The sequence below is a fragment of the Pseudophryne corroboree genome, chromosome 6 (assembly GCF_028390025.1).
Source record: "Pseudophryne corroboree isolate aPseCor3 chromosome 6, aPseCor3.hap2, whole genome shotgun sequence".
NCBI lineage: Eukaryota > Metazoa > Chordata > Amphibia > Anura > Myobatrachidae > Pseudophryne > Pseudophryne corroboree.
The window spans coordinates 339514891-339537027 of NC_086449.1; the positions used below are offsets into that span (position 1 = coordinate 339514891).

The 22137-nt window shown below is 44.8% G+C and overlaps 2 protein-coding genes across 3 annotated transcripts in view; one reads left to right on the forward strand and one right to left on the reverse strand.

The window, feature by feature from the left end:
* NPTN (neuroplastin) overlaps positions 1 to 21265 on the forward strand; it is a 225312-nt gene extending 204047 nt beyond the window's left edge. For both annotated transcript variants that reach the window (XM_063926468.1, XM_063926467.1), the window contains 2 exons: positions 12752 to 12818; positions 19586 to 21265. In XM_063926468.1, coding sequence (XP_063782538.1) covers positions 12752 to 12792 — 41 coding nt within the window. In that variant the 3' untranslated portion in view covers positions 12793 to 12818; positions 19586 to 21265. The remainder of the gene's footprint in view (positions 1 to 12751; positions 12819 to 19585) is intronic.
* Positions 21266 to 21302: 37 nt separating this feature from the next.
* REC114 (REC114 meiotic recombination protein) overlaps positions 21303 to 22137 on the reverse strand; it is a 693231-nt gene continuing 692396 nt past the window's right edge. The window contains exon 6 of the mRNA XM_063926469.1: positions 21303 to 21467. Coding sequence (XP_063782539.1) covers positions 21303 to 21467 — 165 coding nt within the window. The remainder of the gene's footprint in view (positions 21468 to 22137) is intronic.

Consider the following 22137-nt stretch of genomic DNA (forward strand, 5'->3'; position numbering starts at 1 on the left):
ATTTGTGCATTGTACCTGTGACTGTGTGTGCCTATAGCTGCTTTGTGGATTCTGTTCTACGTATCGCACATATTGCTATCACTATATTCTGTGCCCTAAGCGTGTCAGGGTCTTGTATACCATGTAGTGTTCCACAGGATATACTGTTTTTGTATTTTTCACTGTGTGTTTCAGTCACCTCATACCACTTAAATCCTCTTTTTGTGCTCTGCAGTTGCGGTCACATATCTTAGGGTTTTTTTCATCAGGTATTGTGTTTGTCTGGCTACATTCCCAATAATGTCTGCTACACATGGCGGGAAATTCGCAGATGCTCCTGCATCATGCAGTGCTGGCGCCACGGATTTACCTGAGGAAATGATTTCTGCTGAGGGTTCAGGTACTGGGTGTTCTGCACCCCCTAGTCAGCCCGCAGCACCTGTGGCAGATCCACCTTGGGCTGCATTTTCAAATATGCTGACTGCTTGTAACAAGACTTCCCCCTGTGGGACCTCCTGTGCCATTACAGCCACATATTGTCCCTGTAGTTAATCCACCATGGGCGGATACTGTCAACCCAGTTACAGCAATTAAATCAGTCCTTGGTTAAACAAAAACCTAACCCTCGCCCTACTGGGACCAAAGGGTTATCTAAGCGGGCCATTTCTTCCTCACAATCTACTAATATTTCAGATGATTCTTCCGATTCGGATGGGGAATATACTGATCCATCAGATGCTGATACCGCTGCTTCTGATGAAGATTCTACAACACAGGTTGATGTTCCTGACCTAGTGAAGGCTATCAAGCTGATTTTTCAGATTGATGATGAGATTGACCCTCCTGATACGTCTAAGAAACCTGATAAGTTCAAACGTCCGAAGGTTACTAAATTAGTCTTATCACATTCTGACCATTTAATTGACATACGTCAGGACTCCTGGTCTTCTCCAGGAAAGAAATTTTCACTGTCTTAAAAGATGTTAGCTCGTTATCCTTTTTCTGCAGAGTTCAGTAACAAGTGGGAAACCCCGCCACCAGTGGTCTCACATGTAGCCCATCTTGTGGTGTCATCTACTCTGCCTGTCACCACCGTCACCTCTTTGAAGGAACCGACGGATAAGCGTGTGGAGGGTTGCTTGAAGTCTATTTACACTCTTACAGGTGCTGTTCATAGACCTGCTATGGCAGCCTCTTGGGCTGCAAAAGGCATTAAAGCATGGGTTCAAGCAAATGAGGAAGAGCTACCTCTATCTGTCCTATATTACCACAGCCTCCCACTATAATCAGGAGGCGGCCTCTGATGCAGGTGTTATGGCGGCCAAGGCATCTACTACGTCTATCCTGGCTCGCCGGATTCTGTGGTTACGGTCCTGGTCGGTGAACCCGGACTCTAAGAAGACCTTGGAGGTACTACCTTTTAACGGAGATATACTATTTGGAGATGATCTGAACAAGATTGTGACCGACTTGGCGTCGGCCAAGACTGCGTTTCTCCCAAGTACTAATCCTTTGATTCCGAATGCTAAGAGTACTACTTTTCGTTCCTTTCGACCTCCAGGTAAAGCAAAGGGTCAGGCGTACCAGAGACAGGCTTGCACTTCCAAGTCCTCTAAGCCCAAACCTAAACGTTCTTGGGCCGCCCGTCAGCCTGCTTCCACACTAGACAAGCCTGCTGCATGACTGGGCGGGTCTCCTCTTGGGGGCCCCCAGAGTGGGTGGCCGACTTCTGCAGCTCGCCCAGGTATGGTTAAAGACCACTTTGGACGCCTGGGTGCAGGAAGTGGTCTCTCACGGGTACGCAATCTTTCAAGAGACGTCCCCCTCGCCAGTTTTGCTCAATGGTCATCTCTTTAGATCCGTTAAAAGCACAAACTCTACATTTGGTTGTCCAATCCCTCCTGGATACAGGTGCGATAGTCCCGGTGCCTTTGTCTCAGAGAGGCAGGGGATACTATTAGAAGCTGTTTCTAGTTCCGAAGCCGAATGGATCCTCCCAGCCTATACTCAACCTCAAATCTTTGAACAAATATGTGAGGGTGTCAAAATTCCGCATGGAAACTCTGCACTCTATTGTACTGGCTTTGGAACCCAAGGACTATATGGTATCCCTGGATATACAGGATGCTTACCTACACATGTCACATCAGCAATATCTACGGTTTGCTATTGGCAACCTTCATTATAAGTTCCAAGCCTTGCCTTTCGGACTGACCATGGCTCCTCGGATCTTCACCATGGTCATGACGGCTCTTCTCTGCCGTCAGGGTATCAGGATCCTGCCTTATCTGGACGACTTGTTGATCCTGGCAAACTCCCAGAGGTTCTCCTCCATCCTCTGGAACTGACTGTCCAATTCCTACAAGCCCACGGGTGGTTCATCAACTGGAAGAAATCCTCACTGGTCCCTGCTCAGAGAATGGTGCACCTGGGGGCATTACTGGACACAGACAACCAAACGTTTGTTCTGGTCTTCAGAGAAGGTCCTGAAACTTCAGGACAGAATCGGATGCTTCCTCTCTCGCCAAAGAGTGTCGATACACTCGGCGATGCAAGTGCTAGGCCTCATGGTGTCTGCTTTCGACATGGTAGAGTACGCTCAATTTTGTTCCCGTCCTCTTCAGAGGTTAATCCTTTCCAAGTGGGACGGCCTGCCTCACTGGATCAGGTCTCAAATGATCTCCTTGACTCTGGAGGTTCGCCTGTCACCGAGTCTGTGGCTACAGGACCAACAATTGAGCAGGGGTTTCCTTTCTTGATCTCCAACTGGGTCCTCCTAACGACGGATGCCAGTCTGCGGGGTTGGGGTGCGGTGTTGAAGCAAAACACACTCTCCAGGCTCGGTGGACCAATGAGAAATCGCTCCTCACGATAAACATTCTGGAATTGCAGGCACTGTTCAATGCGTTGACACTGACCCTGCTTTTCATACAGAACAGGCCTGTTCAAGTACAATCGGACAACGCCACCACGGTGGCGAACATAAATCATCAAGGTGGCACTCAAAGCCGCATGGCAATGATGGAAGTGCCAAAAATTCTTCGGGTGGAACGCCATCTGCCAGCAATATCGGCAGTGTTCATTCTGGGGGTCCTCAACAGGGAAGCGGACTTCCTCAGTCGTCAGGACGTACACGTCAGGGAATAAAGTCTTCATCCGGAGGTCTTCCAGCTCCTTGTGGACAAGTGGGGTCTACCAGATGTAGACCTGATAGCGTCTCAACACAATCATGAGGTTCCGGTCTTCAGAGCAAGGACAAGGGATCCTCAAGCAGCGTTCATGGACGCACTGGCAATTCCATGGAACTTTCGGATGCCATACGTGTTCCCTCCAGTGTCACTCCTGACCAAGAGTACTACGGAAGTTCAAGCAAGAAGGAGGAATACTGCTTCTAGTCGCTCCAGCTTGGCCCAGACTGCAGTGGTTCTCAGACCTGCAGGGTCTCTCGATCTAGCATCTCCTTCTACTTCCTCAACGCCCAGACCACCTCGTTCCGGGCACTTGTGTTTACCAGGACCTGGTAAGACTTGCTTTGACAGCGTGGCTCTTGAAGCTTCACTCCTGAGGGCCAAAGGATTTTCTGAGGCGGTTATTCAAACTATGTTGAAGGCTTGCAAAACCGGCTTCTGCACGGATTTATTATAGGGTCTGGAATTCTTACTTCACCTGGTGTGCTGCTAAGAATTGCAATGCATATAAGTTAAGTACTTTCAGACTTCTGGCTCTTTTGCAACAAGGCCTGGATTTAGGACTTTGTCTGGCCTCCCTCAAGGTTCACATTTCTGGCTTGTCGGTGTTTCAGCGAAAAATTGTATCTATTCCTGATGTTCACACATTCACTAAGGGCGTACTATGGATTCAGCCTCCCTATATCCCTCCTGTGGCTCCATGGGATTTGTCTGTTGTCCTTAATGCCCTTCAAGAGTCTCCGTTTGAACCTCTCGAGTCTGTGGACCTTAAATGCCTTACGCTTAAGGTAATTTTTCTGTTGGCTATTACCTCTGCTAGGAGGGTGTCTGACTTAGGCGCTTTGCCCTGTCGTCCACCTTTTCTGATTTTTCACCGTGACGGGCAGTTCTTACAACTATCCCTGGTTATCTACATAAGGTGGTGTCATCTTTCCACCTTAACCAAGAGATTGTGATTCTTGCCTTGATCTCTCCTGGTTTGTCCTCCAAAGAGCGGTCTTTGGATGTGGTACGGGCTCTTCGTATATATGTAGAAAGGACTGCCTCTGTCAAGAGATCAGATTCTCTTTTTGGTTTTCACAAACGTGGCTGGCCTGCGAATAAGCAGACCTTGGCCAGATGGATTAGAATGGCGATTGCACAAGCTTATGCGCAGGCTGGACTCCCAGCTTCTGCTGCTATAAAGGCCCATTCTACTCTGTCTGTTGGACCTTCTTGGGCGGCCCGCCGTGGCGCGTCCACTGAACAATTGTACAAGGCTGCTACATAGTCCTCAGTGAACACGTTCATCAGGTTCTATGCCTTTGATACTTCCACCTCCCAGGATGCTTCCTTTGGACGCCGGGTTCTTGTGCCTGCTACAGTGCGTCCCCTGCCATGAGGAACTGCCTTAGGACATCCCCGATGTTATTCCCCATGGAATACCAGCGTACCCCAGTGCAGAAAAGGAGATTCATAGTAAGACTTGCCTTTGTTAAATCTTTCTGCGAGGTACACTGGTTTCCACAGGGCGCCCCCCACTCCCCCTTCCCGACGCACTTGGCTAATGCCATACAAACCCAAAGAAGCTGCTAGTCTCTTCTCCTGTCGTGAGAATGTGGGTCTTTGTGACTAACATCTACCTTCTCTTACCTGCTAATGCATGGGACTGGTTAACAAAACTGAGCTTCATTGCCTGGAGGCGGGACTATAGAGGAGGCGGTGCAGTGCATCCTGGGAACAGTCAAAGCTTTAGCCTGTTGGTGCCTCGGATCAAGATCCAACTCTGCAACCGATGTTATTCCCTGTGGAAACCAGTGTACCTCGCAGAAAGATTTAACAATGGTAAGTCTTATCATAAATCTCCTTTTCGGTCATCTTCCCCGTTCCCCAACTGTGCTACCTGGGCCTCACTTTTGACTCCTTCCTCTCCTCTGCCCCCAACATCCAGTCTCTGGCTCAATCCTTTTGTTTCAAGCTATGCAGTATCTCTTGCATCAGGCCATTCCTCTCCCAGAGTGCGACTAACCTTTAATTATCCACTCCGTAATCTTCTCACAGCTCTACTATTGCAACATTCTCCTCACTGGCCTCCCACTCTTCCATCTCGCTCTACTCCGATCTGTTCTCAACTCCGCAGCTAGACTTATCTTCCTCTCCCACCGCTCGACATCTGCCACTACCCTTCGACAAAACCTGCACTGGCTTCTATTCCCATGCAGAATCCTCTTCAAACTCCTCACCCTCACATACAAGGCCCTCTGCACCATACATCTCCAACCTCATCTCCCTACATAAACCCGCCCACCCACTTCAGTCGGCCAATGACCGTCACCTCTCGTCTAACCTGGGCACTACATCCCATGCACGACTCCCAAGATTTTGCCTGCGCTGCCCCTCTTCATTGGAACACTCTTCCTTGCTCTATTAGAATCTCCCCGACTTTGCAGAGCTTCAAATTGGCACTGGAAACTCACCCGTTCATCAAAGCGTACCCTTCCGCATAATTTGGATTTAGTTGTGTGACCGGTGATCAGGAGACTGCTGGTCACATTACTGACCCCTACATTCTGCACACTTCAAATCACGACATTCGGCATGCCGACTAACAAGGACTATTCCCACTCGTGGGTCTCGCCGGTGAGCCTGCAAGGGGCTTTGTTGTGCTCGCTGACATTCTGCGGCTGGGATCCCGGCGGATGTTGACCGCTGGGTTCCTGGCTGCCGGTGAGCCATCCCTGACCCGCATAACCTAGTCTTGAGGCCACTCTCTCATTCTCATGCCTTGGCCATCTCTGCTTCGCTTAATCCTGACACCAGGCAACCTTCCGCCTGCTTGTACCTCATGTCACCTGTCTATCTCCCTCTCCCCCTAGTTTGTAATCTCTTTAGAGCAGGGCCCTCTTCTCACAGCCCTCTTCTCTTGCACTTCAAGTACAGCTCCTACTCAGTGACTGTCTATACCTGCATTTCCTCTTGTTAGTGACTGTTCATCTCTTCCAACGACTGCCTGCCCCCAGTAGTATGCCGATTACTCCTTTGCTTCCTTACATCTCCAATGTATTGTGTACTGAGAACTGTGGTAATAATTGTTACCTGTGCTCTTTTTTTTTTTTGTGATGTTAAATTCTGTATAACCTAACCATCTCACTCCTGGGGAGGGTGGTTTTAATGTTACCTGAATCTATCTGTCAGTCTTTACAAATGTCACTTTTATCAATGTAGAGGTCCCGTTAAGCCTATAAAGTGTATATATAATAAAATCTTACATGAATGAAAATAGGAGAAGGAAGTTGCATTCTGTACTGCTGTAGCACTTTGTTCCGAAAGTATGGCTCCCATAGATTTTAATATTTCCCTTACATCCTAGGGGATACTGGGAATCCATTTAGTACCATGGGGTTTAGACGGGTCCACTGGGAGCCATGGGCACTTTAAGAAATGGGTAGTGGGCGCAGGCTCCTCCCTCTATGCCCCTCCTACCAGACTCAGTTTAGAAAATGTGCCCGGAGGAGTCTGTGACGTCTGGAAGCTCCTGAAGAGTTTTCTTCAGTTATTTTCTGAGTTTGTTGTTTTCAGGCAATCCGGGGAAATGGGGGGGGGGGGGGGGGGGGGATCGGCGGCCCAACCCCTCTCAAGGTTATTGGTCCCGTTCCCTGCTGACAGGACTCTAGCTCCTGAGGGAACAATTTGCAAGCCCCACCATGGCGAGCGTACATTCCCGCAGCACGCCACCACCCCTAACAGAGCCAGAAGAAAGAAGAGTGGTGAATACTAAGCCGGCGTCCCAGTTAGTGGGTCGCCGGCCATTATACGGCAAGAGGGTACGGAGACGCACGGCTTCTAAATGGGGCGGACTGTGTAAGGACACAGATGCTGAACAGCGGACACAGTACCCAGACTGGCAACAAAGCCATAAAAGGAGTATGTATCCATTTTATGCACTTAGACACATGCAGCCAGTATAAAAAAGAACGTGCCATTGAAGTGGTGGGGCTTCACTATGAGCGTATCCAGCAGCTCACCAGTGCCATTTTCCCTCTGCAGCTGACAGACTCTGACTGACAGGGATGCGCAGCTCCTCTGGAGAGACTCCAGATTACCTCAGCGGTACCAGGGGTTCATAGCAGGGGGGGGGGGGGGGGGGGGGATTATTAGTGTACTAAATCCCTAATCTAGGTACTTAGTTTGCGACCCGGCTAAGCTTGGCATTAGCATTAAGAGCGCTGTGTGCTGGTTCCATACTCCCTCTGTCTTTCCCTGGAAGGGCTCTTTGTGGGTTAATTGTGCATTTAACCTTTTCCTGTGTGTGCGATCACTATTACAGTATGTCAGGCAAATAGTGTTTCATGTAAGGCCCAGTGTTGTTCTTCCCCAGGGGGTTCACTAGTGTGTACTCAATGTAGTGTCCCTTCCCAGGCTAGTGGGGCAGAACCAGCATAGCTGGACTCCATTAGGAGAATGATTTCCACAATCTCTACTAAGTTATCTCGTACCAAGAAAGAGACGTAATACTTAAGACAATCTGAGTTTATGAAAAGAGACTCTGTACCCAAACCAGCGTCTCAGTACCCTGCCATTTGTCCGCAAAAATGCACTTTGGTCCATTTCCTGCAATCTGACTCGGATGATGAGGGGTCAGAAATGGAGGGTGAGGTGGGGGAGGGTACTCTGTCGCAGGGAGTAGAGGCTCTCATAGAAGCTATCAGAAAAGTTCTGAAGATCCCTGATAAGGTGACAGAGGAGAGTGAGGAATATTTTAATTTAAAAGAGAAATCCTCAGCCAATTTTCCTTTGTCAAGGGAACTAAATACCCTGTTTGAAGAACCGTGGGTTAATCCAGATAAGAAATTTAAAATCCCTAAATGGTTATCATCTTTTCCTCCTGAGGATAGGAAAAATGAGAGAATCCACCGGTAGTGGATGCATCGGTCTCCAGGCTCTCACGGAAAATTGTATAAAGACGCGGCTGATCGAGACTACACTCAAATCTTTGTAGCTGCGGGGGTGGCCCAGAGAACCACTATAGCATGTGGGTGGATTACGCGAGCCATTGCTATATGGTCGGGTAACGTAATTGAGGGGTTAGATACCTTGCCTCAAGGGGAGATTATTTTGCTCCTGCAACATATACAGGACTCTGCGAAATTTATGGTGGACGCCATAAAGGAGAGGGGCTTGCTTAATGCACGCACTACAGCTATGGCAGTGTCTGCACACGGGTTTGTGGCTACGCCAGTGGACTGCAGATGCGGACTCCGGGAAAGGCGTGGAAGGCCTACCTTTCACAGGCGAGGCCTTATTTGGAGATGAACTAGACAAATGGATCGCCAAAGCTACTGCGGGTGAGTCCACATACCTACCTTCTGCAGCTCCCCCAGCTAGGACAGCCTATTCAGGATCCAACTTCTTTCGGACGGCAAAGTTTAGGAGCAAGGCCAGAGGTTCCTCTACTGCCGCCAGAGGTGCACCAGGCTCTGCTTCCTCAAAACCTTCCACATGTCGGTGTACTGCAATGACTGGAAGACTGTCAAGTGGGAGCCCGACTAAAATTCTTCAGTCACATCTGGACAAGATCGTGCCAGGATCCCTGGGTCATAGACCTTCTATCCCAGGGCTACAGACTGGAGTTCCAGGAGCTCCCACTTCACAGATTCTTCAAATCAGGCTTACTGGTTTCACAAGAGGCAAGAATAACCTTACAGGACGCCATTCAAAAACTGTTACAGACCCTGGTAATTTTTCCAGTTCCACCTCATCTACAAAACAATGGTTACTATTCCAGCTTGTTTGTAGTGCCAACGCCGGGCGGTTCGGTAAGACCGATTCTGAACCTCAAATCGTTGAACCCGTACTTACAAGTGTTGAAATTCAAGATGGAGTCTCTGAGAGCGGTGATCTCAGGTCTGGAGGAGGGGGAATTCCTAGTGTATCTGGCTATCAAGGATGCGTACCTTCATATTCCGATCTGGCCGCCTCATCAGGCTATGGTTTGCACTGCCGGACTGTCTCTACCAGTTCCAGGCCCTGCCATTTGGTCTCTCCACGGCACCGAGGGTGTTCACCAAAGTGATGGCAGAAATGTTTCTACTCTGCAAACAAGGAGTGAGCATAATTCCGTACCTGGACGGTCTTCTAATAAAGGCACTGTCCAGAGAACAGTTGTTGGAGAACATTGGCCTCTCAACCAGACTACTCCTAGATCACGGGTGGATTCTTAACCTTCCAAAATCTTACCTAGAACCAACGCAGAGCCTTCATTTCCTGGGACTGATACTGGACACATAGTCTCAAAGTATTCCTTTCCTTGAAAAAGGCAATGGTAATCCAGTCGCTGGTTCGGGCTGTCCTGAAGCCAACCTGGATCTCTGTGCATCTCTGCATACGTCTTCTGGGAAAAATGGTGGACGCTTACAATTCAGTACAGAAGGCTTCATGCGAGGCCCTTCCAGCTGGATCTGTTGGAGAAATGGTCCGGATCGCATCTTCACATGCACCAGAGGATTTGTCTGTCTCCAAAAGCCAGGATCTCAGCTAGTCGAGAGTCGGAGGTTCGGGATTCAGAATTTGATTCTGCTAACCACAAATGCAAGCCTCAGAGGTTGGGGCGCAGTCACCCAGGGGGTGCAGTTTCAGAGAAGATGGCCAAGTCAGGAAGTCGGCCTTCCAATAAACATTCTGGAACTCGGGGCTATCTACAACGCTCTTCGACAGGCTGCTTTTTTTCTTCTGAATCAGGCTATTCAGATCCAGTCGGACAATGTGACGGCAATGACGTACATAAACCGACAGGGCGGAACGAAAAGCAGAGCAGCAATGTCAGAGGTGTCAAGAATTCTCCTCTAGGTGGAAAAACACGCCGTGGTGTTGGCGGTCTTCGTCCCGGGAGTAGATAACCGGGAAGCAGACTTCCTCAGCAGACACGACCTGCACCCTGGGGAATGGGGCCTTCACCTGGAGGCGTTCCGGTGATTGACACGTCTGTGGGGATATCCACAAATCGACAGGTTGGCCTCTCGTCTCAACAAGAAGCTCAAGTGGTATTGTACCAGGTCGAGAGACCCACAAGCAGTGGCAGTAGACGCTCTGAAAATTCCGTTGGTCTACCAGCTGGTGTACGCATTTCCTCCACTTCCTCTGATCCAAAGAATTCGAAAAAGAATATAAAGGGAAAAGGTTCAAGCAATCCTCATTGCTCCGGACTGGCCACATAGGTCCTGGTATGCGGATCTTCTCGAGATGCTGCTCGAAGATCCGTGGCCTCTACCTCTTTGCGAGGAACTTCTGCAACAGGGCCCGTTACTCTATCAAAACTTACCGCGGCTACGTTTAACGGCATGTAAGTTGAACGGCTGATTCTAGCCAGCAGTTAGATTCCTGACAAAGTCATCCCGACTGATTCAAACCAGGAAGGGGGTAACATCTAAACATTACCACCGTATCTGGAAGAAAAATGTCTCTTGGTGTGAGAGCAAACAATATTCTGCGGTAGAATTCCATCTGGGACGTTTCCTGCTTTTTCTGCAGTCAGAAGTGGATGCGGGCCTACGTTTGGGCTCCATAAAAGTCCAGATTTCGGCCTTGCCTATTTTCTTTCAGAAACCATTGGCTTCTCTCCCTGAGGCCCAGACGTTCTTGAAAGGTGTTCTGCACATCCAACCTCCCTTCGTGCCTCACACGACACCTTGTGATCTCAATTTGGTGCTGCAGTTACTCCAATCAGACTGGTTTGAACCTTTACAGGAGGTAGACGTGTAAAGTACCTTACGTGGAAGACAGTCACACTGTTGGCCTTGCCTTCAGCAAGATGTGTCTGAGTTGGGGATGTTGTCTTACAAGAGCTCCTACCTAACTTTCCATGAGGACAGAGCTGAACTCAGGACTCGTCTGCAATTTCTTCCTAAGGTGGTGTCTGCATTTCACATAAACCAACCTATTGTGTTTTCCGGTTGTTACGGACACCTCTGCTACTTCAAAGTCTTTGGATGTTGTGAGGGCTTTGAAGGTGTATGTAAAGAGAACAGCTCTTCACAGGAAATCGGACTCGCTGTACGTTCTCTATGATCCCAATAAAATTGGGTGTCCTGCTTCAAAGAAGTCCATTGCACGCTGGATCAGGCTCACTATCCAGCATGCTTATTCCACGGCACGTTTGCTGGTTCCAAAATGTGTACAGGCCCACTCGACACGGTCGTGGGTTCATCTTGGGCGGCTGCCCGGAGTGTCTCTGCTTTACAGCTCTGCCGAGGAACTACTTGATCAGGTACGAACACGTTTGCAAAGTTCTACAAGTTCGATACTTTGACCAAACTGAAGGTCCTCAGAGGCCAATCAGTTCTGCGGGAACCTCAGCACTCCCACGCGGTTTGTGAGCTTTGGTACTTCCCCATGGTACTAACTGGATTCCCACTATCCCCTAGGACGTAAGAGAAAATAGGATTTTAATTACCTACCGGTAAATCCTTTTCTCGTAGTCTGTAGGGGATACTGGGTGTCCGGCTGGTGCTTCGTTCTTACTGCACTGTTATTTGTTTAAGTAATGTTGTTTGGTTCAGCTGTTGCTGTTACTGTTTTCAAGTTTGGTTAGCATGGCTTTCCTCTTATGGTTGTGCTGGTTCGAAATCTCACCACTTTCCTTTTTCTAGATCCTTCTCTCAAAGTATGTCCGTCTCCTTGGGCACAGTTTCCTAGACTGAGTCTGGTAGGAGGGGCATAGAGGGAGGAGCCAGCACACCTGATCAAACTTCTAGAATGTCCATGGCTCCTAGTGGACCTGTCTATACCCCATGGTACAAAATGGATTTCCAGTATCCCCTACAGACTACGAGAAAAGGATTTGTCAGTAGGTAATTTAAAATCCTATTTTATGACTCCATGTTTACAAATACTGGATTGTATTTTTACCACACAACTATATGATTTAGTGTTAAGATGGGTACACATTAGACGACAGGCAAACAATGTAATGTCAATTATTTCCCTTGAACTCCTGGACAAACAATCTTCCCAGACACCTAAGGAGACATCGTCAGTGGCCACATCCAGGAGTATGCTGTCGTTGATGACATCCTCAGATTGAGCAGCATGTAGGCCTGAGCAAAAGAAACAACAAATGGCTCACGTGATAGTGCATACACACTGGACTATTTGAACAATTTATTATGATTTGGATCAAATCGACAAACTGTCCAAAATATCTAGTGTGTACCCAGCTTTAGTCTGTCAAAATTTTAAGGGCGGTATCCTATTAGCAGCGGTACTTGACCGCATTGCCGGGGGCTATCCTACTAGCCCTAATGCCGGCACTTATCGGGGATTATTAGGCACCCGAAGTATAATCTGTGATAAGGGTCCGATGGAGCTGCAATAACGCAGGGGATCGGGTGTTTTCAAGGGGTCGCGGGTCCAATTTCGGCCAATCAAAATGGCCTTTAATTGAGTACGGCAATAACTACCATCTGTCATTAATCGAGATATCCAGCCGTTTTGATCTGCCGAAATCACAGCATGGCTAATAGGATTTCGCCGTAAGTATTAACAGTATGTTATTCAGTTATGGTATTACAAACAAGTTTACATTTTTACGGTTTTTGTTTTCCTTTCAGGAAAAGTAACTCTACAAACAACCACAAAGATAAAAATTTAAGACAAAGAAACACAAACTAAATCTCTGTAAGTAGAGAATGTATTGATTTGTGTACAGTATGAGAAGTGTTATAAATAAACTTAAGTTTCATTACTTTTTGGGGATCATACTAGCATTTTACATTGTGTGGTAATGTGGAACTGTTCAGGTAAACTCCAGGAAGAGGAGGAAAAAAGCTTGATTGTAAATTCTTAATAAACAAGTTTTTATTAAAGTAGCTGATGCAAAGCCTTTGTATTTTGCAGAACCGCTTTCTGCTAAATAAAGGTGTAAATGGGGCTGCAAACAAATGATAGTAATAATTGGGTCCTCGTTAACTGAATAAGCAGATAATGTGTCAATGTTCTGTTTAATAGGTGATGCACAACTATCCTGTAGTCTGATCTCTATGTGCAGTAGAGATTACTTATAGAATCCATTCAATAAATGACTGAATTTTCTGTTGGCAGTCTCGCAGGCACTGGTGCAAATACTGAAAATGCACCTATAGGGGCCAGGCAACAATAAATTGCACCACTCGGGAAACAGAAATGGCAGTGTTCTAATACAAGGAGTTAAAATGGCATCTGGCCCGCACTCCACTACTGCCCAACAAGATTTAAAATTTATTGTACAATTCAATTTGATCATTCATAATACATTCATAACAAATAAATAAAACAGACATAACTGACATATTTTTTTTTTTTTTGGGGGGGGGGGGGGCTGACGTTCATAAGAAGAGAATTAATCTCTGTAACCGACGCGTTTCGTCCTTATACGGACTTCATCAGGGGGAATTCGTTAAAAGAGAGCGCTCTGTTGCAGACACCATCCATATAGAGTACAATAGGTCCTCAAATGGTGAAGAGAAATCAATTGGTCTGGAAGTAATAGCACTACTGGTAATTTAGAGTGGCTAAATTAGACCATAGAGATGAATCAGTAGAGTCAATGGTCAAAAGTCTGTTTTATTCATTTGTTATTAATGTATTATGAATGGTCAAATTGAATTGTACAATAAATGTTGTTGTCATTTTATTTGGTTATGTTTTAGCAGTAGGGTTATTCTAGAGGTGCAGCCCCAATATAGCGCAAGATGAGGGTAAATCTGTGTGTGTGTGTGTGTGTGTGTGTGTGTGTATATATATATATATATATATATATGTATATATATATATATGTATATATATATATATGTATGTGTGTATGTATGTATGTATGTATATATATATATATATGTATATATATGTATATATATATATATATATATATATATATATATATATATATAAAACGGAGAGGGTCCGGCACAGCCACTTGTAAAGGTAATACATTGGGTGCCCTCACAAAAAAGCAGATAGTGGACACATGGTGGTGCGGCACTTCAATGATTCACAAAGGCAGAGGTTTTTGAATACAACGTTTCAATGCCCGTTTAATCAGATGGCATTTTCGTCAGGTATAAACCTCTGCCTTTGTGAATCATTGGAGTGCCGCACCACCATGTGTGTATATGTATGTATATATATATATATGTGTATATATATGTATATAATAGTCTTCAGTATGCCGAATGTCGGGATCCCGGCGCACATTATACCTTGCCGGAATCCCGGCATACCGACAGCTATTCTCCCTCGTGGGGGTCCACGACCCCCCTGGAGGGAGAATAAAATAGTGCGGCGCGCGCAGCATGCCACTGTGCTCGCAGCGTGGCGAGCGCAGCGGGCCCGCAAGGGGCTCCTTAGCGCTCGCCACGCTGTCGGTATGCTGGTCGGCGGGAGCCCGAGCGCCGGCATACCGTACTACATATATATATATATATATATATATATATATATATATATATATATATATATCTCCAAAAGGGTCGCACTCACATCCTCAGAAAAAACATCAACTGGGGTGTCCACTCCAATGCCAGAGCATTGTAATTATAGAGAAATAATGGAGGCACTCTCCAGATTTTTCAAAATATGCAAAAAGTTCTCATTTTATTGTGATATACGTTACATATTCCACTTGAATGGTATCCTCAAGCGCTTTCGGACCAAAACGGGCCTTCCTCAGGAGGTTATCTGTAACAGCTATACATCAGGTAATAAAACCAAGTAGCAAATCATCCCAGGTATCCAAATCATCCCAGGTATCTGCTGGATACCTGGGATGATTTGCTACTTGGTTTTATTACCTGATATATAGCTGTTACAGATAACCTCCTGAGGAAGGCCCGTTTTGGGCCGAAAGCGCTTGACGATACCATTTAAGTGGAATATGTAACGTATATCACAATAAAATGAGAACTTTTTGCATATTTTGAAAAATCTGGAGAGTGACTCCATTATTTCTCTCTCTCTCTCTATATATATATATATATATATATATATATATATATATATATATATATATAGATAGATATATATAGATAGATAGAAGAACAGGCGGCACTCCGGAGACTTGTTTAAACAGCTTTCTTTATTGGAATGACATCCAACAATTGTTTCGGGCCTCAGCCCGCCGTCAGGCCCGAAACAATTGTTGGATGTCATTCCAATAAAGAAAGCTGTTTAAACAAGTCTCCGGAGTGCCGCCTGTTCTCCTATCTGCAATTGGAAATTTTTCCTAGGGAGGGCACCTGGAGCACATGAGATGTAAGCAAGGGGAGTGCTGGCTGCTTTGGTGATTTTTATATATATATATATATATATATATATATATATATATATATATATATATATATATATATATATATATATATATACATACAGCTTCGGATCGGCACTCACCCTTCCTTAGGATTAAGGCCCCGGTGCCTTCTGGTAACAATGATGTATCCAACGGTTCCTAGCAAGCAGCGGCACTCAGGGACTGACTCAAGAGTAGTTTTAAAGTGAACAGTGTTTAATCCATATCACAAGACAAACAAATCCGTCCAACGTTTCGGGGCGCAAGCACCCCTTGAAAAAGGGGTGCTTGCGCCCCGAAACGTTGGATGGATTTGTTTGTCTTGTGATATGGATTAAACACTGTTCACTTTAAAACTACTCTTGAGTCAGTCCCTGAGTGCCGCTGCTTGCTAGGAACCGTTGGATATATATATATATATATATATATATAGATATAGATAGATAGATAGATAGATAGATATATATACATATATATACACACAACAGCGTGTGGTCCAGCTCTCCCTTTAGAGTAGTTGTGCGTCCGGTGCCCTCGCATGTTCATGTGAATATTCCCGGTCCTGGTGCGGCACTCACAGACTAATCAATGACACTTTAGCAGGCTTAGTTAAATAACTAATTTAACTAAGCCTGCTAAAGAGTCATTGATTAGTCTGTGAGTGCCGCACCAGGACCGGGATTATATATATATATATATATATATATATATATATATATATATATATATATAATATAATATATTGTGTGTATGTATGTAGATAGATACAGTACATACATATACACAGGGGTGTTTTAAGAGAGGCGGCCGGCGGTGATTGACATGTGAACTGGGTGGGCGTGTGTACACGCCCGCCCAGTTCATGACGTCAGTCCCCGACGGATCGAGCAGTGTGTATGCTGAACACACTGCTCGATCCGTCCATATATAAATCTGCAGATCAATTGATCTGCAGATATATCTGTTAGTGTGTACCCACCTTAACATTCAGTTGTATCAAATAATCTGCAGTCTTCAGTAGTTTTTGTCCTGTATGCAGCCTTGAAATAAAGGTACTTGGATGTCGTGAAATGTTGGCCAGCAGGTGGTGAGCTCTCTCTGGTGTTTCATTAACCATTCGGCATGATACTTGTAGCTACATCGTGTTCAGTTTTTCATATGATGCATTTTATGATGTGAAATGGTGTTTCTCTGCTGCATTTCCATCATAAAAAGATCTACAAAGATTGCTGATTGATGCAATTGAATGTTACACTACTGGATACGGTGTTGCACTTGCTGCACATGAACTAAATTAATACACTCTTGAATTATGCAGTTTTTGAATAATCTTAAATGCGTGCAGTGTTAATTATTTTTAATAACCAGTATATGTGTGTATGTATACTATATACATTTATAATACACTGCTCAAAAAAATAAAGGGAACACTAAAATTAAACATCCTAGATCTGAATGAATGAAATATTCTTATTAAATACTTTGTTCTTTACATAGTTGAATGTGCTGACAACAAAATCACACACAAATTATCAATGGAAATCAAATTTATTAACCCATGGAGGTCTGGATTTGGAGTCACACTCAAAATTAAAGTGGAAAAACACACTACAGGCTGATCCAACTTTGATGTAATGTCCTTAAAACAAGTCAAAATGAGGCTCAGTAGTGTGTGTGTGTGGTCTCCACGTGCCTGTATGACCTCCCTACAATGCCTGGGCATGCTCCTGATGAGGTGGCGGATGGTCTCCTGAGGGATCTCCTCCCAGACCTGGACTAAAGCATCCGCCAACTCCTGGACAGTCTGTGGTGCAACGTGGCGCTGGTGGATGGAGCGAGACATGATGTCCCAGATGTGCTCAATTGGATTCAGGTCTGGGGATCGGGCGGGCCAGTCCATAGCATCAATGCCTTCGTCTTGCAGGAACTGCTGACACACTCCAGCAACATGAGGTCTAGCATTGTCTTGCATTAGGAGGAACCCAGGGCCAACCGCACCAGCATATGGTCTCACAAGGGATCTGAGGATCTCATCTCAGTACCTAATGGCAGTCAGGCTACCTCTGGCGAGCACATGGAGGGCTGTGCGGCCCCCCAAAGAAATGCCACCCCACACCATTACTGACCCACTGCCAAACCGGTCATGCTGGAGGATGTTGCAGGCAGCAGAACGTTCTCCTTGGCGTCTCCAGACTCTGTCACGTCTGTCACATGTGCTCAGTGAGAACCTGCTTTCATCTGTGAAGAGCACAGGGCGCCAGTGGCGAATTTGCCAATCTTGGTGTTCTCTGGCATTTGCCAGACGTCCTGCACAGTGTTGGGCTTTAAGCACAACCCCCACCTGTGGACGTCGGGCCCTCATACCACCCTCATGGAGTCTGTTTCTGATCGTTTGAGTAGACACATGCACATTTGTGGCTTGCTGGAGGTCATTTTGCAGGGCTCTGGCAGTGCTCCTCCTGTTCCTCCTTGCACAAAGGCGGAGGTAGCGGTCCTGCTGCTGGGTTGTTGCCCTCCTACGGCCACCTCCACGTCTCCTGATGTACTGGCCTGTCTCCTGGTAGCGCCTCCATGCTCTGGACACTACGCTGACAGACACAGCAAACCTTCTTACTACAGCTCGCATTGATGTGCCATCCTGGATGAGCTGCACTACCTGAGCCACTTGTGTGGGTTGTAGACTCCGTTTCATGCTACCACTAGAGTGAAAGCACCGCCAGCTTTCAAAAGTGACCAAAACATCAGCCAGAAAGCATAGGAGCTGAGAAGTGGTCTGTGGTCACCATCTGCAGAACAACTCCTTTATTGGGGGTGTCTTGCTAATTGCCTATAATTTCCACCTGTTGTCTATTCCATTTGCACAATAGCATGTGAAATTGATTGTCAATCAGTGTTGCTTCCCAAGTGGACAGTTTGATTTCACAGAAGTGTGATTGACTTGGAGTTACATTGTGCTGTTTAAGTGTTCCCTTTATTTTTTTTGAGCAGTGTATATATAACCTATTCATTTACCAGTGGGACAGAACACTGCATATATACTGTGTGTATGTATGTATAATATATATATATATATATATGTATGTATGTATATATATATATATATATATATATATATATATATATAAAAAATCAGGAAAAAAAGACGGCGTCACTCCAGGTCTTGTGCAAACAATAACGGTGTATTTGCAATAAACAAATCACACTGTTATTGTTTGCACAATAACAGTTTTTCCTGATTATGACAATTCCATCACGGAGGGCACCCAGGCAATGATGAATGGGAGGACCAGTAGTGCCGGGCCACCACAACTAGTGTGTGTGTGTGTGTGTGTATATGTATGTATATATATATTTATTTAGTTCTCTGGGGATCTGCACTGGACTGTACATCAGAAAATCAACTCTAGGGACCATATCTATGTGACGGATAATGCCAACATCTGCTGTTAGTTGGCTTTGTCCTTATGAACTAACAGCAGATGTTGGCTTCTATCCCTTATGTATTTTTCACATATATGTGGTCCATAGAGTTGATTTTCGTTTAAGCCAAACACAGGAAGTGTTTGTGGGTGTGTCTGATGCACTCTAATTGCTGATGGTATAAATATGTTTGTGTGTGAGCTGGCTGGACATGCTGCTTCTGGTGTCCTGCTGTCTGCAATACCGGCTGGTGTCTTGACAAAGATCATTTGGATATGATCGAAACGTCGACTTGATTTGGTAATAAAACAACCTTTGACCTTTTAAAATCGGTGAGTGCCCTCCTTTACAAATGATAGATAGATAGATAGAGATATATATATATATCTCTACCTCTATCTATCTATCTGTGTGTGTGTGTGTGTGTGTGTTCTTTTCAGCTACAATGCGGCAGGCCATGCTAATTCTTGTCCACCAGTCCCCCACGAATAGTTAATGGACAGCATGCGCTATCCTGCCCCATGTGCGCATATCCGCAACAATCTGAGGACACACACCTCTCTCTACATAATCTGTGTGTATATATTTATTTCTGCATTGTTTAAATGATGCCAATGTTGTTGAGAAGCTTTGTTCCCTATTATACATCCAGGTACTGTGTGATGTTTGTCTAATGTTGTGCTTTTATCTTCTTTCATCCATTTAGGCAATCGCAGATTTTGCCAGACCGCTACAAATACTCATTGCTGAAGTCGACCTTCAGATGTCTTCAAAATTCCTTTTTCTTTTGTGTGCGTGTTTTTTATTTTTTTTAATTTCTTCTCTCTCATGTGAGCGAGGGTACAAAACTACTTAAAAGCATGCCTTATATAGCCTCCAAGGCGACTAAACTGATGGGATATTAAGGAGCTCGACAATAGAGTGCATATGCAGCTTTGTGTGCTGTGGCTTTTTTTTTTTTTATTCACATAAGATAAAGATATATATATATATATATATATATATAGAAAATTATAAGCCTTCCAAATGGGTTAGTAAGGGTTTGAACAGGTTAATGCATGCATGGTCTTTTGGTCTGTATTTCAAAGTTCTTGTTGCAGTTGAGCAGGGACTACCAAGCACCCGCCGTAATTTAAGTTTTTTTGCTTGCTATAGCTGCCACGTGACAGATGAGTCAGTTGAATTGCCATGCTACCAATATTTTGGCAATATGAAAGGTTTTCTCTGATAGAGAAGAGGGATTTCACTGGACTGTATCAAGTACTATATTCAAGAAATTAGACTGACTCCAGGAGATTGCTGAGTGGCACAACAATTATTGAATTCCTAATATACATGTGTGTATACTGTACATTTTTTTTTATACTGTAATCTTTCCTTCCAAAAATGTCCAGTATTTTGCACAGAAGCAGATTTGAACAGAATGCTCTAGACCACAGGTTCTCAAACTCGGTCCTCAGGACCCCACACGGTGCATGTTTTGCAGGTCTCCTCACAGAATCACAACCACACCTGTGGACCTTTTAAAATGTGTCAGTGAGTAATTTATACACCTGTGCACCTGCTGGGTTACCTGCAAAACATGCACTGTGTGGGGTCCTGAGGACCGAGTTTGAGAACCACTGCTCTAGACCACAGGTTCTCAAACTCGGTTCTCAGGACCCCACACAGTGCATGTTTTCCAGGTCTCCTCACAGAATCACAAGAGATAATTATTTCCACCTGTGGACCTTTTAAAATGTGTCAGTGAGTAATGAATACACCTGTGCACCTGCTGGGTTACCTGCAAAACATGCACTGTGTGGGGTCCTGAGGACCGAGTTTGAGAACCACTGCTCTAGACAGTTGTTTAGCTGCAGATTATTATCATTAACTTTAATATGGAAAGTTATTATCGAATATACATGCAATAGGTGATCATTCGCACAACTCTTGGTATAAGGGGGGATAACTGATTGTTTTGTTAGTGCAATGAAATTAAATGCCCTGCTACTTTAGACTAAATACACATTTTAGGTGGGATGCTTTTGAACGTTGGTTCAATCATGTATATTCTGAAATCCTTTTTGCACTGTTAAGTCCAAATGTACATTCATGCAGGCAATCTTTTATAAGTTAAAATATATATATATTCTTTGTTTGGAGGGGTTCTGTGTTTTTAATTTGGGTTATTTAAAAGATTTTTACATTGTTCTTTAAAGCATGGTTCTATTCTATGCAACTAGATGTAAATGTGTCAGTATATCAGAGCTGTAATATCTTTTTACTGGGCAAAGGGGTGGGGGAATGTTCTAGTTGCATGAGCCCATGGATTGTGCAATTGAAGTGTAATAATAATGTGTGTGTGGCAAATACACTTGATAAAACAAAGTGGAAAAAAACAAGAGTTTGTACTGGTATGTGTAAATTCTTTCTTCAAGCAGTCACTTTTGTGCAAGTTTGTTTAATTCTTTTTCTATTGCCTCAACGAATGCTGGGAAGTCTTTGTCTAGCAGACATATTTTGAGAAAAGGCCCAAGTTCTGCTCCACCTAAGGCAGGATACTGATAGGAACTGCCTAGGTCTTCCGCCCGATGATTTAACATGGACTGCAAATGAAAAGAATAACAATGCTAAGCATTTCTTGGTCATGCTATCCCTGTTCAATACAGTTACCCAAGTCTAACGTAAATGGTTATTTTGAAATCTTATCTCCTGTTACAAACATTTTCATGTTAAATATCCTAAAGTAAACATAACCATCTGTCCACTTCTCATTGGGTGGAATGCTTTCTGAGCTTACAGTATTTCACCATCATAGGAGACCTTTGTTCATCTGAATGACCTGTAGTGCTAATCTACCTCAGCCACTATAATTAATATGCAATTATCTGTTTCTAGATATCCCCTGTGCAGGTTATTTGCTTTTGTGAACAAAGCTGCTTAAACACCACTCAACTGTTCCCTTGACAAAAGCATACACTGCTTGCTCTGTCTACACCATCACTTTGTGTACCCACAACCTATTCTTCACATTATATACTTGCATCACTTTTAACACCTATACTGCCAAATAGATGTTTATCAGGATGTTCCACAACAAACTATAGTCTTGCAGCTATATAAGCGTCTTATGCAAAACTACACAGCAGTAAAAGCGAGAGATGTTTACTGGACACATGCAGGACTGGAAAGAAGTTTTTCTGCATCCCATATGGAGAAGGTGGCAGTGTTTGTGTTAGAAAGATATATATGGAAAAAGGTAAGGTATGGATGTTA